Source organism: Rousettus aegyptiacus, unplaced genomic scaffold (genome assembly GCF_014176215.1).
Source record: "Rousettus aegyptiacus isolate mRouAeg1 unplaced genomic scaffold, mRouAeg1.p scaffold_m13_p_1, whole genome shotgun sequence".
Classification (NCBI taxonomy): Eukaryota; Metazoa; Chordata; class Mammalia; order Chiroptera; family Pteropodidae; genus Rousettus; species Rousettus aegyptiacus.
In genome coordinates, this window is record NW_023416284.1 from 108,827,443 (window position 1) to 108,846,766 (window position 19,324).

A 19,324-nucleotide genomic window follows, 5' to 3' on the forward strand; every position below is an offset into this window, starting at 1 on the left:
GAAAAATCAGATCATGGGCGTTAATTACATGCCAAACGCACTGCTTACTACTAAGAGTAAATTTTCATTATCTCAGCCAGGCATCTTTATTTTCAAGGAAAATTAACAAATGAGCTCAAGGAAAAATAACATTTATGGGAAGAACATGAGGCTATCTCCAATGAAACCAAGCCCAAGGAAATGTTTGGAAAGGCAGGTATTGCACTGACACTCTCCTTTTGGGGAGGCCATGCTTCAGAGCAACTGAGGCTAATGTGCGGTTCTCAGGGGAGGGTGCCTGGAATCGGCAACCGCTCCCAAAGTTAAAATTTGCGCTCTAGGATTATGTTAAAACTCATTTCTTTTTCTACTCTCTGTTGTTACTTTTCCATTTTCATCATTCATTTGCCATTGTAAAGAGGAAAAAGAACCTTTAATTTATGGAAAGAAGTGACAAAATTCTGAGACAAAAAGACTAAGTCCTTTTCAGGCAAAATATTTAGTAATAAGGTGACACATGTTCACAAAATATTCATTTTTTGAAAAGAATCCCTCCCTTTAATTCAGTTCAGGTCTGACCCACAGGTAGTGATTGACCAGTAGCTACATGTAAAGTGCTATGCTAAATTCTGGGATTAAAGATGTATTAGACAAATTTATGCCCTTAAGTGTATAGTATGGACAAAAACATTTACACTTGAGAGAACAGAGGTGGATTTGGTTTGGGGTAGACATTACCTTGCGGGGTATAAAATTTCACGTGCAATTCTGCTCTTCAACACTACTTACAGTAGGAACTCTCTAAATACATTAAATTTATATAACCTTACAAATGTGCTTTTTAAGAATCAAAACTTTGCATTATTACTACTGATAAAAAATGTTACTGATCATACCAAACCTTTTTTGTTTCTTTACTGTGGAAACAGAATAGATTAATGCCAAACAAACAAACAAACAAACAAACATATTTCAGTAATTGAATCATGACAGCTCTTCTCAAGGATTCTGCCACTTTCTGTTTGTGTGACCTTGGCAAGTTATTTAACCTCTGCACATCTCACTTTCTTCATCTGTAAAATTGGTATAACAATTCATAAAATCTATCTCCTCGAGTTGTGATATTCAATTTAGTTAATGCATATAATGTGCTTGGCACAGACCTTAGTCCATGTAAGCCCTCTATGAGTGCTGACAGTTCACGTTATTTCACAAACAAGTCACTTGCTTCTATCTGGTACCAACTGTCTCTCTCCCAACCCCTCCATAATCTGGTTATTGCTCTTATTCTTCAGTTCTGAGCTTAGACAATGTTTCCTCTGTGGGGTCAATAGTCTTCTTGACCCTACTTTGATAGAGTAGATGTCTCTTCTTGCACTTTCGAACCCTTTCAGGTGTATGCTTCAGGGCATTTACTTTACTGAATTATAAAGTACTTTCTCAATCCTCTGCTCTTTGTGAGACAAAAACCAAATAAGAGAGGAACAGTGTCTGTCTATGCTCAACATGAAATAGGACTAGAGCGGGAGTTTCATATACCGATGAATAAAAGAACCATGATGGGGAATATGTCAGGCCTGATAATGTACGATAGGAGTCAAGAGGAACAGAGATAATCTTATCTGAAATAAGACATAATTAAAAGAGGGAGGGAGTAAAGAAGAATGGGGAGAAAAAAAAACAGAAATGTTTTGTAGTATTTTGCAACAGATGACTTTGTTAATGTCTGAGTGTTTTAGGTCAGGAGGTTATTCTCAGCAACCTACTCAAAAGTTACTCCTAATAGTAACAAGTTTTCAGATGTCCCTTTCACCCTTCTTAGCTGAAAAATAGATTCCTAGCCCTTCCCCCACTCCTCTTCAAAGATATTTCAAGAAAGATTTAGCTCAAGGCCATATTGTAAGCAAATGTGGTATTTTGAAGCCTAGAGATGCCAGGTAATTTCCTGCAAAACTAATGCATTTATTTGGGGGAATAAATACGCTCAATATAGTTATTACTGAGAGTGCTCAGACTTGACTTTAGTTTCATTCTGACACATAAGAAGGAAGGAAAACAACTTCTTTTCAAATACCAGGAAGTCAACAGTAGGACTTTTTGTTTCTATCTTCAATTTATTCTTCAAAATATACAAAGAAACAGAAATAAACTTCAAACATACTATTTCCATGGAATCAGCCTTCCTCAAGGAAGCAGTAAAACAAGATGACTGCATTCTGAAAGATCTTTATTCAAACTGTTAAATTGTTGAATGATACCCAACTCCCCTCAATCATTACAACCACTACTTTTTGACAGCAGGATTATTATATTACTCACCTACCTAGAACTCTTATCTTCTGTTTCACCCTTCTCTGAGCCATTCTCCACAGCACTGCCAAAGATTGTTGTAAAAGCCTGACCTTGCTCACTTTACCTTGCTTTCACCCATACACTCCATGTTATCATCCTGCTTCCCAGTATTCAGGAAATTCTGCTCCCTCTGCCTGAACACCTCCTACCCTTAATCATTATGTAATCTTCTTCTCTTCAAGGGGTCAGCTCAAAAGTAACTTTCCCTGTAGAGGAGCCAACAGTTTTGGTTTTCTCTGGGCTGAATTAAGTGTTCTTTCATGTTCTCATGACATTGTGCATCCCTCTACCCTAGAAACTCAGTTATTCAAAATCATAACATTTTTAATTCATCAGTGAACTAGGAGATTATTGAGGCTGGACTATGTCTTAGTGATCTTTATGCCCTCAGCTCTTAGCTAAACTCCTGGCACATTGGAGAGACTCTGAAATTTTTATTGAAATGGATCCGTAGAGTTATTATAGGGCTACAGAAAGTATGCTCTCACATCAGGGATAAGAATATAAAATCTGGGACAGCCTATACAATCTGAGATTTCTGAGCAACCTAACCACAACCCCCGAAAGAAAAAAAAATCTGGCGTTGAGTTTTATTTTTCTTTTCTATCTCATTTTTAATATATTCAGGTTAGTGGGAGAGCTAAAATAAAAGCGACAGACAAAAATTTAAGCTGGGTAATTTAACAGAATTACTCAGACTATTGTGAGCTGTTTCCTTTTTTAAAAAATTAGCACTTAGAAAGAGTAATTGATATGTATAGCAGATAGTATTAACACCATGAGATCATATAGTTTAAAAGTTTATTCAGCAAACATTTTCAGATCACTTTCTATATACCGGATACTGTTCTAAAAATATCGAGTCATATAATTCTTATAATAACTTTAAGAGGTCATCATTGGACAAATATGGAAGGTTTTTTTTTGTTTTGTTTTGTTTTTACTGTCTTCTGATGTTGGGTTGACTCCTCTACATCTGGCAGAAAGATTTTAAATTGAAAAGAATAATATCTACAGAACTAAAAATTCTTTTCAAATGTCCCAAAAGATCTAAGGAAGGAGATTACATCGAAATAAATACTGCAATAGTTATCTTGAATGTACTTGTAAAAGATAAAACAAATAGTAATTTGAAGATTTGAGTAGAATTTTTATATGGCACTGGAGTACCACATATTTAAAATAAATCACCTGATAAATTATAGGCAGAAAGAAATTGAATACTTGTAGGATCAAGGTAAATCCAGGCTTGTTACAACATACGGCAGATAACAGAACAAAATCTTGAAAATAGACTCACTTCATAGTTGCATTTTTAGTAAAGAGTGATGATTAATTGCAGGTAGAAGACTTAAAAAGAGCAGAATGAAGCATAGACATTTTGAAGAGCCACAAAATGAAAGCTAAAAACATTGAGTGCGTAGAATATAGCATTTTGTTTCCATATTTATGAATTGTCAATGAGAAGAAATTTGCAGACATTAAAGAATATTGATTGGTACTAGAGTTGCAACAAACTTTCTCATTTTGAAAAAAATAGTACATGAAAGAGAAAAATACAGATTTAATAAATCAGAGAAACACATTATACCACAGGATAAAGTTAACAGAGTTGTATCAATAAACTTGAACGAAGTTACAAAAGGCCTGCTGGTCAATTTTACTGATGACAAGAGGTCTGGAGGAATGGCTAATGCTTTGGATAATAGGGTCAGTATTTAAGTATTATGGTTAAACATAAAATTAACCAAATTAGATTAACATATGCATATATCATTTGGATATCCTACTTATGTGTCATAGTTTCACACAGGTCTTTCTGACCATCTGTTTCTAATATGGTCTTCGGGATTCTCCACTCACCGTCTCTTTACTCTGCTTTGTTTTCATCATAGCACTTATCCCTTCCTAATATTTTTCTAGTGTGTTTATTAGTTGATTTGTTTTTTTCTAATTTTGCTAGAAAGTAGAATGTATAAAAGTAATAACTTTGTTTAACTTGAGTGAAATAGGAATACTAAGTAAATATTTTTTGAAAAAATGAAATGCATATTTATTTTCTTCTGTTTAAAAAAATTTAACTAGGGTAGAATGGGAAAATGAAACAATAGTATTTCTTATGAAATATGACACCTGTAGAATAATAGAAGCACCAAGCTGGGATCAGAGGAACTGAATGGTTTTGCCATTGATTAATCACTTGACCTTTGATAAATCGTTTAATTTCTCCAGGAACAGTTTCCTCATCTGTAAAATGAGTCTAATTATAGTGAACCCTTCAGGGGTTTTTAAATAATATGTACAGAAGAATTTTGTAAACTATATGTACAAAAAAATGTGAAGAATTTTGAATAAGGTCAGGGTGGGGAGTTGACTGAATTCTCAGTATGAACCAACAGTGCCTTGAAAAAATAATTAAGTACAAACATTGGTTGCATCCAAATAATAGAAAACATTTTGTACTGGCAAGACCCTAACCATATTACTCTATTTCCTCTTAGTTGCATATTATGTAAGATATTGACAATTGTCTAAAGGAAGACCAAGCAAATATAGGTTGTAGAGATGGTGTTATTTGAAAACAGTGGAAATAATTGGAAGAAAAGTAAACATAGTGAGCATGGGAAGGGGAGGGAACTGTGCTGCTCAATTTGAATATGTGAAGAATTGTCCTGTGGAAGGATTGATCCATGTAGCACCAAGATGCAAACTAAGAATTGAAGGTAAAAGACTGAGAAAGACAAATGCTGGTTTAAGATTTTGTTTTAATGTAAAGAACAGTTTTCTAACCTTTAGGGCAGTCCCATGATGGTGGAGGTAGTAAATTATGGTGATCACATCCAAACTAGGTGGGGTCACATAAGCAACGTTGTCAGGAGGCTTCTAATATTAACCTGAAGTTCAGCCTAGATGATTCCAAGGTCCTTTCCAAGTCTAAAATTATAATCAGTCAAAAGCAATATGTAATATATTCCTATCACACTTACTGTGAATAAAAGGATCCTGAACTCAGACAAATCTCAAAATACTATTCTTAGAGACAAAAATCAATAAATGAGAGAATGGTAGGTAATGTTTGTTCTGAGTCAATGAGAAGAAAGACCTGTGGGGTGTGGAATTCACCAGAAAGAACACTTCCACTTATACTACTAGGTCCTACTGAAAATCCATTTAAGGCTTTTTGGTGTGTTATATCTCCTTTTCTTGACAACATTAACTATGAGCACATGTATGACCCTTGGTGTCCTTCAAGAATGTGCTGCTTTATCTCATATGACATTTGCTGTTGCAATCAGGAATTTCAGCTAAATATATCTTTCAGTTCAAATATGGTCTCATTCCTCAGTTTGGAGGAAGGGGGAGAGGAAGGGACACCTTAAAGATTCAGCAAAGTACTAAACTGGCAAAACTAAACAAATGTTAAAATATTTGCCTGAAATGACTTTTGCATAGTCCTGCGGGAGGAACACAGTGGCTCCCCCTCATTACCTTTATATTTACATTACAGAGACAAATGCGTGAATAAATCCTATATTAACCATGTGTTAACATGCTTGCCACGGCCACAAAACTACACAGGTCTGCCTATGGTTTATAGAAACTGAATGTGAGAAATGGAGAAAAAAGGTGTAAAAGAGGGAGAATTAACCGACAGGGAAACAGGTTAAAATAATTTTCATTACTTTCCCCCCCCCCCCCCTACTTTAGCTTCAGCTCTCCCTCCGCGCGGGAGGAGGCTGTGGGCTGCGGACTCTGCTGGAATGAGGAGTAATTGAGCTTGAGCTGAGCCAGAGGTAGCTTCTCCTCCGGGTGTCATTGCTGCAGCCTCCAGTGCCCCTTCCCTGGGTCCTCAGCTGCCTCTCTTCCCGGTGCAAAATCGCCTGCAAAGACAGGAAAGCCGCTGAAGAAGTTGCCGGGCATAAGACTCTGGAGGCATTGGCTCAATAACTTTTCACGTCATTTTCTGCTCTGGAGCCCCTTCTCGCCTCTCGGAGCAGCCTTTCCCACCGCGAATCATCAGTGCTCATGGGGCAGGAGAAGAGCAGCTTGCATCACTGAGTGGAACCGGACTCGAGCCCGTGATGTCCGGCACCAAATTGGAGGACTCACCCCCTTGTCGCAACTGGTCATCTGCTCTGGAGCTGAATGAAACTCAAGAGCCCTTTTTAAACCCCACCGACTATGACGACGAGGAATTCCTGCGGTACCTGTGGAGGGAATACCTACACCCGAAAGAATATGAGTGGGTCCTGATCGCTGGGTACATCATCGTTTTCGTGGTGGCTCTCATTGGGAACGTCCTGGGTGAGTCTTGTCCCGGGCAACCCTCCAGAGGGCTGTCACGTCCCCTCCGCCCCAGGCTGCAAGGACTCTGAGACCACTCCCTCCCCCTGGGATGAAAACAAAGAGGTCGCTGCTCTTGGGTGGGGTTTTCTATTAAAAAAAAGAAAGATAGAAAAGAAAAAGAAGAAAGAAAGAAAGAAAGAAAAGTTTCTGATTTTAGGAACCAGGACTGATTCCTGGAATGGTGATTCCTTTTTCTGCTGGGAGCAGCGGGGAACTGCATTTCTGTTGCGAACACTTCAGGTTACAAGTGCCGGGAAAGGGTCAGCGACCCAGATCTCCAGGTGGATTTGGGGTGTGGGGAAATTAGTCATCCTTTTGTGTGACGTGACTGGGCGTTTTGGGGGTTTGGGGAGAGATAAAGCTGTCAGAATGCAAAGCTGTGCCTCTAAAGAGCAAGCTTGCCTAGGCTGTTGAAATCACGAACGATTTGCGAGAGAGGTAGAGTGCCCTTTGGCGAGGAGGTTTAGGCTCTGCCTAGAGGTGGTAATGAAAGGAGGGCAGGGAGTGGAGACAGAGGCAAAGCTGGGAGATGCACTCACACGCTGAAGCTGAATTATACTGGAACCACGCTGGGAGCAAGCAAGAAGAAGGAGGGGCATCTGAGAAAAGTACCAGAGAGATCCAAATAATTCACCCATTCATTCATCATTCATTCATTCATTCATTCATCCTCTCGACCAATTTTTTTTTTTTCCAGAGCATGCTTGTTGCCAGGCCTGGGAAGTATTTATAACCGATTCTTTTTTTTTTCTTTTCTTTTCAACGACAAGACCAAGCTTAATGCTAGGCTTCTCTATTTGTCACTGTCTAGGTTTGCACACAAACATAAATTTCTTACCCACTCCCCACCTCTGCATAATTTCTGAGGGTCGAGCAGGGGTTGCAATAGCGATATGGTGGCTGTAGTGATGGAGTTTATTAGGGCAGCTGGGAAATCCACTTAAAGAAAAGGAGCTTTGGAAGGGAGTGAAGAGAGGACTTAACATGAATTGTGAATGGAAGGAGCATATATCTTGATGAATGGAGAGTGGGAGGCGTTTCAAAAGCAGAGGGCAGTGTGGAGGGAATCTCTGTTGAAAATGACAGGAAAAGATGGGAGAGGCTAGGAGAAGATGCTCTTGATTTTCAGTTATAAAAAGAGAAGATGAGTGAGTTGAGATAGGCTAGGAGACTTTGAAGTCCAAAGCAAATAATTTGTAGCTGCAGCGAGGTAGAGTGCCCTTTAACCAGGCTTTCAGCACTAATCTCTTTTTTACCTTCTCTCCCAAAGTGTGTCAGTCCGAGCAGGAAACATTCAAAGTAGTCTCTCACCAATTCAGCGGGCAGAGTAGTTGGTAGTATGCGACTGAGAGACATTCTGGAGAAAGTTGATAAAATACTATTTGATAAGAAAGCTAAGACTCCTCTGAAAACTTTAGTTTCCTCTTTCTGTATTATTTTCAGGCTGTTTTTCTTTTTTTTTTTGGTTTCTTTAAAAAGGTAAACATCAAAGAAATCTTTTGGGGCTACAAAGAAGGTGGATGAAGGTGGAAATACACATGATTAGGGTCCTTTGTTATAACAATATGTCTGTTAATAATACTGCCTTTCTTGTTTCCCTTCTTTTTGTCTTCTATTCTTAGGATTACAACTCTTAAGACACATGACCACTAGTGTAGCAACATTTCACTGCATTATGCCAACACTTAATGATAAGTGAATAATCCAAATTGAAAATCTATTGAGTACCTACTGTGAGCCAGATCCCTTCATATGCCTTCTCTCACTTACACCTCAAAGTAATCCTCATTTGATAGATGAAGAAAAAAAAATTGGAGAAATGAAATGATTTATTGAAGAACATGATTCAGATTCAATTCAAATTCTTTTGACCTCAGATGTAAAATTCTCCACTGATATTCCACTCTAGAACTAGAAAGCATATAGAGGAGGAATCCCTTGCTCATGATTGTCTGCAAGCCTATTAAATATACTTCTTGTTCTCTTCTGCATCTATGTCTACTGTTAATAAATTACCATGAAGGGTTAATGACTGTCATTCTCTCCAACAAAACCTATCTAGAGAAAAATGTTATTGTATTGCAGTAAAATTTTGACATGTTTTGCAGGCCTAGCTGCAATTCATAACTATTTCTCTTCTCTAATTTTATCTCAGGCTTTAGCTCTGTGATAAAATTTGCTTCTCTTTGCTGTTATTTCATTCTGGCTTTCCACAGACCTGTGATGCATAGTCTTTATAGCCTAATTGAGTGGTTTTGAGGGGGGTGCATACTTGTTAGCCTAGGAAGTGTTTTAATCTCAAGAAGGAAACACTCTACAGTAAGACAACTCGTTTCATTATGTCAAGGACAAGAGCACTGTCCACAGCACCAAGTGCTGAAATAGCCAATTCCATTTAGCTTAAAAAGAAAGATTTACTCAAAGGACTGTGCTTTGAAGATACTGACAGCTATTTTCCTCAGCACTGAATGACACCGAAATCCTCTCTGATTGAACTTAAACCTATTCTTTACTGACATTTTTCCTGAAAGTTGATGAAGTTAAGTTTGACATTTAAACAAATGAGCAGTGTCATTACTCACAGACAACTTCCTGCTCTTTGATGTCACTGTCAAATTTATAAAACGGATTAGATTGCTTCTTTTTGCCCCTCTGGTATAAGTAGTTTTATGCAGGGAGCGGCAGGACAAGAGATCATATTATTCATGAAAGATAAAGCAGCAACAGAGTGAAATACCACAGTGTAGGTAGCAGATGTAATCACTGACCCATCAGGTTCATTCCCCATTTGCACTTGCATGTAACTGACTACTTAGAAATTCTTAGCCTTGTTGACCTTACAAATATAATGTGCCAGTTAGAAGTAATTTCTCCCACAATATCCTTTTGTGAAGTGATGTAACAGGATATGCTCTGAGCATAATGATGAAGTCTTGATCATCCCCACCTTATTTTCTTTCCTCCAGTTCCTCTCTCTCATTATATCCTCTCTCCACTATCAGATGCTTATTTCCAGAGATGAATAATTAGTTTCCTGGAAAAAATGTGGCATTTTCTAAATAAGGCAAATATTACTGTACATAGAATTTCATAAGTATACATGTTCTAATAAAAGACATGTGTGTTTAATTATAGAATTTAAATCCCAGAGGCAAGATGGAAAAAGGTTCTTTTTGGAAGCAGTGTTTTTCCAATATCTTTAAAATTATGCCCCATATAACCTACCCCTAAGTGTATCTTGTACTATAGCCAAGTAGATGCATCCAATTATTTGACCAGTACATTTTGAACAATATTATGTTTTTATAATTAATATGTGTGGTGGGGAGAAAACTGTTGGGAACATTCAAAAGAATATATTTAATGTAATTCCTACTTATTTCTTGAGTTGAAACTGTATGGAGAGATGGGTTCTAGTCAGTTCAAACATTAACATTTGGAGGAAATCAGCTGTTCTCTCTCTCTCTCTCTCTCTCTCTCTCTCTCTCTCTCTCTCTCTCTCACACACACACACACACACACACACTTTTGCATTCAAAGATATCTCAGTTTTCATCTGGAGTGCTTCTATCTTCCCTTTTGTTATTTCCATATGAAAAATGAGGAGAACATTCAACAAATGACATCAGTCCAGCTGTGCTTCTTAGTTCTTATGTGATCGTTTGCAGATTATTGAGCTCTCCAAGTCTGTTTTTTTTTCCAATTGAAAAGGTAGGCTGACAATTCCTACCTTGTAGAAATATTATGAGAATACATAGATATCCTGTATTACAAACAAATAAATATATATGTGTGTATGCATACGGTATATATGTGTGTGTATATAAATATATATATATATTTTTTCTCAACACATAATAAACACTAAATAACTATTTCTATCCCTCAACCCCACTGTTAAAGTCTCTTCCTGATGTGGTTTGTTTGCCTCTGTGGTCAGTCTTTTATTCTGTAGCTCTTTATGACCTCTGCTGTAGCCTTTTTCTGAACTGAGTGTTTTCCTAAAAAGAATTAGTAAAATGGACCTAGCCTTTTTTCCAATTGAGTGTTTTCCTAACAGTGATTGTTAACATGGAGTTGGCGCATGTTACTCTCCTTTTTCATACCAGCTCCACCCGCCCACCCCATAACAGGAGTTTAGCGCCTTTATACTGACTGCTTAACATTGCCTTTTCTCCCTCTCCGTGAAAGTCATTTCTATCATGATTTTCTCTCTCTTTCCCTTATAGTTTAAATTTGCTTGCCCTGGGTCCCATTCACTGAGTTTTTGAATGGTTAGTTGGTTGATCTGTCACTGTTAGTGTTTTAAATAGCACCCACATACACACAGACACGAATACTGATAATATGTTAATTTAATTCCATTAAAGCTAAGTTGAAATCCACCCAATAACAGTTAAGCTCAGTTGGGTGGGTGGGACGGGAGGAGTATCTGTAATAGCATTGCTTCTTCCAGTGCTACTCTTATGTCCCAGATATGGAAATGGCAGAGCTAGAAGTTTTCACTACTCCAAAGCCTAAGAGACATTTATACGTCTCTTCATGCCCAATTCAGTTCTGTAGGTGTGTGTAAACCTACCCTTTCCTACATAGAATGCAAAAACAGGTTAGAGATAATACATTATTCATTTGTTAGGACTCCATAAAAGTCATGGATAGTGACTGTGAGTGATAATATTAACATAGCCATTAAACTTTAAACTTGTGTGTTTTTAGTTACAGAATGTAAAATATGCTTATCCGAATTAGAATTAAACTGATGCCTCCACATTTTTACTAAAACCATAATAATTTATTTTATTGAGTGAAATAAATCATATTTTTGACTTGAACAAAATCTCCGTGAAAACTTTTAAAATGTCTGCCCTGTAGATAACCATTTATCATGTACAGACACTAATGAGGTAAAATACTACTGATAATTTGAATGTGATGGATTCTACCTATTTTTGAAAAAAAAAATGAGGAAAATGAAATAATGAAAATGATATCAATTTTCAAAAAAGACCAACTCTAACATTCAAATACAAATACAATATTCCAGTTTTAAAGTATTGTCTTGATTATATTAGGGTATATGTATGTGTCTTATATATTTATGTGAATTTTTATTATTTCATATTTTAGAATATATTTGCAAATCCTCAGGCACTCTAGCTGTGTTAGCATTCAAAGTCTTTGAATTCTCACTGAGCTCCTCAATTTTCAAGAGTATCTGCTGCTAGTGCTATTTTACTGGTGAAAGAAGATCTTTCCATCTTTCTTCTTTTAGCTTTCTGACATATCCCACACCCTTAGTGATTTTGGCACCATTAAGTAATGCCTCACTGCTGAGGTTAAGTCAGTGTCATGTGTGGATGAAGCTGAGGGTATTCATCTCCAGTTCCTTTTCCCATTACCAAGGAAAACAAAAAATATTTATTGAGTACTGTATGCCAGGCTCCACACTGAATATATATATTTTATTGATACATCATAACAAACTTTTAACCAGCAGATTAATAGTTTTGTTTTACAAATGAGAAAAATGAAATTCAAAAGCTATTTTAACTTATTACAAAGTTTAGTCATACAGTAGCTAGCAGCACTAGGTTTCAAATACAAATTTATTAGATTCCATTGGTCACTTGTGTTCCATTACTTCATCCTGATTAAGAAACGCAGAAGAAAAGAAAGTAGAAATGATGCTTAGGTGTGCCCTCTAGACAATTCACAGAGTTCTGTCATGTAGTCATGCAATTTCTTTGATAGAGTATAATACTTCAACTGTGAGGATGAGCTCATTTGATAAACTAATCAAGGTCAGGCTAGAGTTATTTTACAAGAGAAAATTTCAAGTAACATAGGAGCTGCCAAAAATGCTTTTGCCTGGCCTGGGGGGTGACTCATTGCATTAATGTTAGATAACTGTGACCAATGGTTATTTTGTTATCGAAGGTGCTGTCTTTAGACACAATTTAAGATAAGGGTCTAAACATTTAAAATCTCAGATAATCTAAAGATTTTTTTTTCCTTTTTCGGTTTTCAAATCTATGCATCCATTTTATTATTTTTTTTCTGAGATAATTAATGTTAACTTTTTAGAAAATTATGTTTCTACTGATTTGACTAAACATATCAATCTTTGTATCACATAATACTGTTCCTAGAGCATAAGGTGTTTAATATATCCAAAGAGATATTACCCATCATATCAGACATAAAATGACCTTTAGACACTGACAATGGAACACTTTGGGATGCTGTTGAATGAAATACAGGACATATATAATCAGTATTTTAAACAGCTGACCCTTAGGACTGAATTATTCATTTCTCCTTTGTTCTCAGTGAGAGATGATCTCTTAACCAAGTAAATATATTTGACATGTATTTCAAATAGCAGTAAATTTCTTGTCAGTAGAACTGTTTTCTCATAAACAAAAAACTTTTCAGAATAAATATACACTTTCTTTTTTCTTTTTATTTTTTTATTTTTAAAATTATTTTTATTGAAAATTATAGGGTAATATTGATTAACAAAATCAAATTAGTTTCAAGAGTATTATTTAACAGTAAGTTGTATATATATACTGCCTATGTGTTCATTACCCAAAGTTAGATTTCTTTCCATCACCAAATATTTGACCTCTTTAATCCCTCCCTATCTACCTTCCTCTCTCTGGTAATCACTAATCCATGTCCATGAATCTCTGTTTGTTTGTCATATTTTTTGTTACTTTCAGTTTTATATCCCACATATGAGTGCTATCATGAGGTTTTCAACTTTTTCTGTCTGGCTTATTTCGCTTAGCATAATTATCTTCAAGTCTATTCATGTTGTCACAAATAGCAGTGTTTTATCTTTTTTTATGACTAATATTCCCTTGAAAATATGCACATCTTCTTTATCCAATCATCTCTTATAAGACACTTCGGTTACTTCCATGTCCTGTCTACTATGAATAATGCTATGAACATCAGGTGCAAATATTTTTGCGGATAAATATTTTTAAGTTTTTTGGGTAAATACCCAGAGAGGGATTGCTGGGTCATTGCTGGTAGTTCAATTCTTAGATTTTAGAGGAAACTCCATACTGTTTTCTATAGTGGTTGTACCAATTTGTATTCCCACCAGCAGTGCATGAGAGTTCCTTTTTGCCCATAACCTCGCCAACATTTGTTATTACTGTCCTGTTGATGAGATGGTATCTCACTGTTGTTTTGATTTGCATTTCCCTAGTAGCTAGTGAGATTGAGCACCTTTTCAATGTCTGCTGGTCATTCGTATGTCTCCTTGGGAGCAGTGTCTGTTTAGGTCCTCTAACCATTTTTTAATTGGGTTGTTTGGTTTTTTATTGTTGAGTTGTATGAGTTATATATTTTGGACATTAGGCCCTTGTTTGCAAATATATTCTCTTTACTTTGTTGATGGTTTCTTTTGCAGTGTAGAAGTTTTTTATTTTGATATAGTTCCATTCATTTATTTTTGCTTTTACTTTCCTTGGCTTTGAGGAAAAATTTATAAAATCTTTTTAAGTCCAAGGTCGATGAGTTTAGTGCTTATTTTTTCTTCTATGTGATTTATTTTTTCAGGTTTTATATTCAGGTTCCTGATCCATTTTGAGTTAATTTTGGTTTATGGTGATAGACTAGTTTCATTCTTTTGTATGTGGCTTTTCAGTTTTCCTGGCACCTTTTAATGAAGAGGCTTTCCTTTCTCCACTGTATGTTTATGATATAAAAGCAATGTTCAAAAACCCATATAATTCCTATACTCTAATAATTAATTTTCAGTAGAAATAAAATAAATTCATTTTATAATTGCAACAAAAAGAGTAAAATATCTAGGAATAAACCTAATGAAACATGTGAAGAATTTATGCACTGAAAACTATAAGAAACTATTAAAAGAAATTGAAGAAGACACAAGGAAATGAAACGATATTTCATGTTTTTGGATTGGAAGAATCAACATAGTTAAAATGACATTATTACTTAAAGCATTATACAGATTTAATGCAATCACCATAAAAATCTCATTGGCATTTTTTCAAAGAAATAAAGTAAAAAATCATCAGATTTGTATGGAAGCACAAAAGACCCCAAATAGCCAAAGCAATCCTGAGGGGAGGAGGGGGAAGAGCCAGAAGTGTCACTCTATCTGACTTCCAATTATACCACAAAGCTACAGTAATCAAAACAGCATGGTACTGGCAGAAAAACAAACACACCGATGAGTGGAACAGAATTGAGAGTCCAGAAGTAAACCCCCACAAAAAATATGGGCAAATAATTTTTGACAAAGGAGCCAAAATATGTACGTTATTCTTTAAAATATTTTGGAATTAGTGTCAGGATATATTATAGTAATTTGCTTTCAAATTAAATATATATAAACAATGTTTAATATTTATATAGTATTTCAATCTTCAGAAGAGATGTTGTGTGTGTGTGTGTGTGTGTGCGCGCGCGCGCGCGCGCGTGTGTGTGTGTGTGTGTGTGTGTGTGTGTGTGTGTATTGCCTCATTCATTCTTAACAACAATCTTATCAGGTAGTTCTTACTTAGTAAAAAAATTAAAGTACTTGAAATGATTTAAAATCATCTTAAAAGATGGAAATATCAGGGGGTTATGTGTCAGCCTGGGGAAAGCTTACCAGTTTCCTGTATTAGAGGAGGTTAAGATAAGGGATGTTAACTATCCTTTTCTGGCCTTCAGCTATGACATCTCTGATAGCTGATTTTGGCAACATTCTGAGTACAGATGCATATTAACCAAATTAACAACCATGGCAAAAAAGAAAAAGAGTTCCAATGTTTTAATTAAAGTGACAAGTTACTCTTACAAGTCCTAGAATACTTGAAGTTCTTTTAATTATCACAGTCTCCTCCACTTTTTAATTATCACAGATATACCTTTTATGAGACCTTTATTTGGCTGAATAGCTAGGTGATGCCCTAGTACCAAATAAACCCTGAATTCTCACTGGCTTGGCATCACAGAATTTTATTCCTTGCTTATTTAATATCTAATGTGGTTTGGATCATCTGTTTTATCTAATAACTCATGGTCCATTACTCTCCATTTTTAATGTACCACCTTTAACAGGTGGCCTCCGTGGTAACCAGCTTCCAAGATGGCTCCTAACGTTCCCCCACCTTCTGATATTCACACCATTGTGTAGTCCCTTTCCACAGTGTGCCAGGATTGGTCTGGGTGACCAAGAACAAATGGCACAAGTGATAGTATATCACTTTCAAGATTGCATTATAAAAAGTTACAGCTTCTGTCTTGAGCTTCACTTTCTCTGTTGCTCTTGAATTTCTTGCTCTGGAGAAAGTAAGATGTTTTGTTGTGAGCAACCCATGTAGTGAGGAACTGAAATATCCAGCCAACAGCCATGAAACAAACAACCACAGGTATCATCTTGGAAGTGAATCTTTGAGCCAGATTGGGTCTTCAAATGCCTGCAATAGCACCCTCCCCTCTACCCCCAATCTTGACTGAAACTTAACCACAAGACTGAGGTAGAGAAGTAGCTAAGTGTCTCACAGATTCCTGACCCCTTAGAAGCTGTAAGATAATACGTGTTTGTTATTTTAAGTTTTTATTTTATTTTATTTTTAATTTGGAGATGTGCTATAGAGTCTAAAGTTGTCATGGTAGAAAAACAGTGAACTGGAAAAAATATACTGTCTCTTAACTGTCTTTGCCAAGAAGCAGCACAATGTCAATCATGCCATTACCACTTAGCCCAAATCAGTCACATTGTGTCACCTTTACTGCAAGTGTGGCTGAAAGTATATAAGAACCCAGTCTCTGTCATAGAAACCATACAGTAGTTAAAAGTATTTTGTAACTTGCATAGTCTCATAATAAGGGAATTTGGAAAAAACAAATAATAACATAAGCATAAGATAAAGTGATAGATATATCCACTTAACATTTTGGATCTTTGTCAATAAAAGTAACATAATATTTGGAAAACTCAAACTGATTACTGTGCTAAGCATCTAGGGTAAGAAGATAATAAAAACAAAGGAACCTACAAGCCAGTAGAAGACACAAACATATTAATAGAGTATTTCAATATGATGTGGCAAATGCTCTGATAAATCTTACAGGATGTAGTGAAAACATAGAAGAAGGACACTTAGTTCTCTTTGGAGGATTAGAAAAAAATTCAGGAGAAGATGACACCTAAACTGAGTTTTAATGTATAAATTCTAGATATACAGGTGAAGAAAATTGGGTAAGGATGTTCCAAGAAGAGGAAACAAAGTGAGCAAAATCAAAGATGTGTGAAATGGCATGGGCTAGGAAGAGAATGTTAAGCAATTGGATAATTCAAGTGTAACTGTAGATGAGGAGAGTCTAGTGATGAAGCTGGGGCATTAGATAAGGGTTGGGTTACAGAAGGCCTTGTGTACAATACTGAAGGTCTCTGCTGGCTTTGTCACTGGAGTTTAAAGGGAGGCCTTGAAAGATTTTAAGGAGAGTGTTGTCCTTGGTTTGCATTTTTTATAAGAATATTCTGGAGTTAATGTAAAGAATAAATCCAAAGGAAGAAAGACTTGTAAAGGTTTTCACACTGGAGTTTGTGTACTCTTTGGAGCTTATTAAATTAAGCCTACTTTAATGAAAAAAAAATCAATAATATAAAACAATCAAAATGTTCTAATAATTACTTCTATGATGCTTTCTACATGATGCCTAAGGAAGAAAAGGAGAAAAGAATAAAGTGAGAAAATGAAGAGGAAAAGATAAAGAAAAAAAGAAGACTAAAATAAGGAAAAACTGTTTTTCTTTTGCTGAATATATAAATTTGAAAAGAAAATCTCATCAAATAATTTTTCATGTTTTTTTTCCCTGAAAAATGTATGTTTGAATCGTGTATATCATGGCTCTATTAATATTTTCCAATATTCAATAAAGTTTTCACTAACATTATTTTTGTAATAACTTGTTTCAGTGGGTCACTAGACTCCTAGCCATTCATCATTTTGGACTTTAGACCATTTTTTTGACCTCATATAAACCCAAAAGATGAAAAATTTGAGGTCTAGCAAAAATTTTTCATATTTTCCAACTAAAATCCCAAATTATTTGCAACTCCCTAAATGTACTCATTTGAAAATTGATCTCAATGGCATTTTTATTATGCAAATAATCCATGAAGATATAAAATTGATCTCAGGTCAGCCATTAGGGAATTACAGGTAACATTTCTCTGTAAGTCAGCATGGTAACACCTCGAATTTTATAAAACAGGTTAGTTTAAACACTTTTATACAATGGAGCATACAGATATTGTATTATAGAATTGTACACCTGAAATTTATATGATGTTATTCATCACTGTTAGCCCCAATAAATTTAATTTTAAAAAATTTACAAATATATATAGGAAATTTTAAAACCGGAAATAAGTAAATAGAAAATAGATAAATTAATAAATTAATAAATTTTATTGACTATTCCCAGTTCACAATGGGAATATGACAGTGATTAAAAATATAATGTCTTTTTTTAGATTTTTATTGAGTTTTTATTCTACTCGGTGACTCTAAAATGAATTTATGAAGCATGTATTTTACAACCAGTTGGGGCCTTGATTTTATCACTACATTGATAGAAACGGGGTCAAAAAGATACTATATATAATAATTTATTTCATCAGTTAAGAATGAATTTGATGAGTCTCTCACTTTAGTAGAGAACCATATTGCCTATAAATACCATTTTGAAGCCAATTTATCTTTCTCAAAACATAAAGATTGTGCTGGTCTTTCTGGGATACAAGTAGAAACGTATGGTTAAGTGCTTATGAAACCATTTTGTCATTGAGTGAAACTGAGTCAACTTTTTATTATGAAAAAGTAGCTTAAATTTTTATCAATTAGAATACTTAATACAAAAGTCCCCCAATTTTAGAAAGCTTGAAAACAGATACATTAACAAATCTCACCAGCTGGCACGGGAAAAGGACTTTATAATTATTGGAACATTTATGTACTTGGACTTGATTTACATGTCAGACACAAATAAGCCTAGAAAGATCTTTTCTTTGAAGACATTAGAAATGGTGATGGTGACTCATAGATTCCTGAAAGTCAGTAAAATTACCCTCCTTTATGGATTTATGTGTGTTTTTTTCCCTCCCCCAGGTATAGTGAATTTTGCAACTAGTCACTGAAATTAAGCCAAACTATCTCAATGGAAAGAGGGAGATTAAGAGTTTAAGAACTTAAAAACAATTAAATAAATATATGTGCATGCACACGCATATACATACACAGATACACTTTGGAGATTGCATTATATGGCTAATAGGATTTTAATACACTCTAGTTTTTTCAAGCAGGATTAAGAAGCTGTTTTCTAAAGTTTAAAAATGCCAAAAGTGGATATAAGGTCTTGACCTTCCCAAAGCCAAGGGATATTTTCAACTACCTCCTGAGTAAATTACTAGCTTTTAGGGAAGCAAGAAAGATAAATACGTTAGAAATGAGTAAATTCTTGAATTAATATTCATGTAAGAAGAAACATCCCTTGATCTCATCGATCATTGTAGCATAATTTATTTTCCTTGACCAGACTCAATATATTCCTGCTTTAGAGTCTTCACAATTTATAACCCCCTCTGACTCTCTCATGGTTGGCT

At 35.4% G+C, this 19,324-nt stretch overlaps 1 protein-coding gene across 1 annotated transcript in view; it reads left to right on the forward strand.

The window, feature by feature from the left end:
• Nucleotides 1-6,037: 6,037 nt before the first annotated feature.
• HCRTR2 (hypocretin receptor 2) overlaps nt 6,038-19,324 on the forward strand; it is a 107,954-nt gene continuing 94,667 nt past the window's right edge. The window contains exon 1 of the mRNA XM_036218946.1: nt 6,038-6,636. Coding sequence (XP_036074839.1) covers nt 6,414-6,636 — 223 coding nt within the window. The 5' untranslated portion in view covers nt 6,038-6,413. The remainder of the gene's footprint in view (nt 6,637-19,324) is intronic.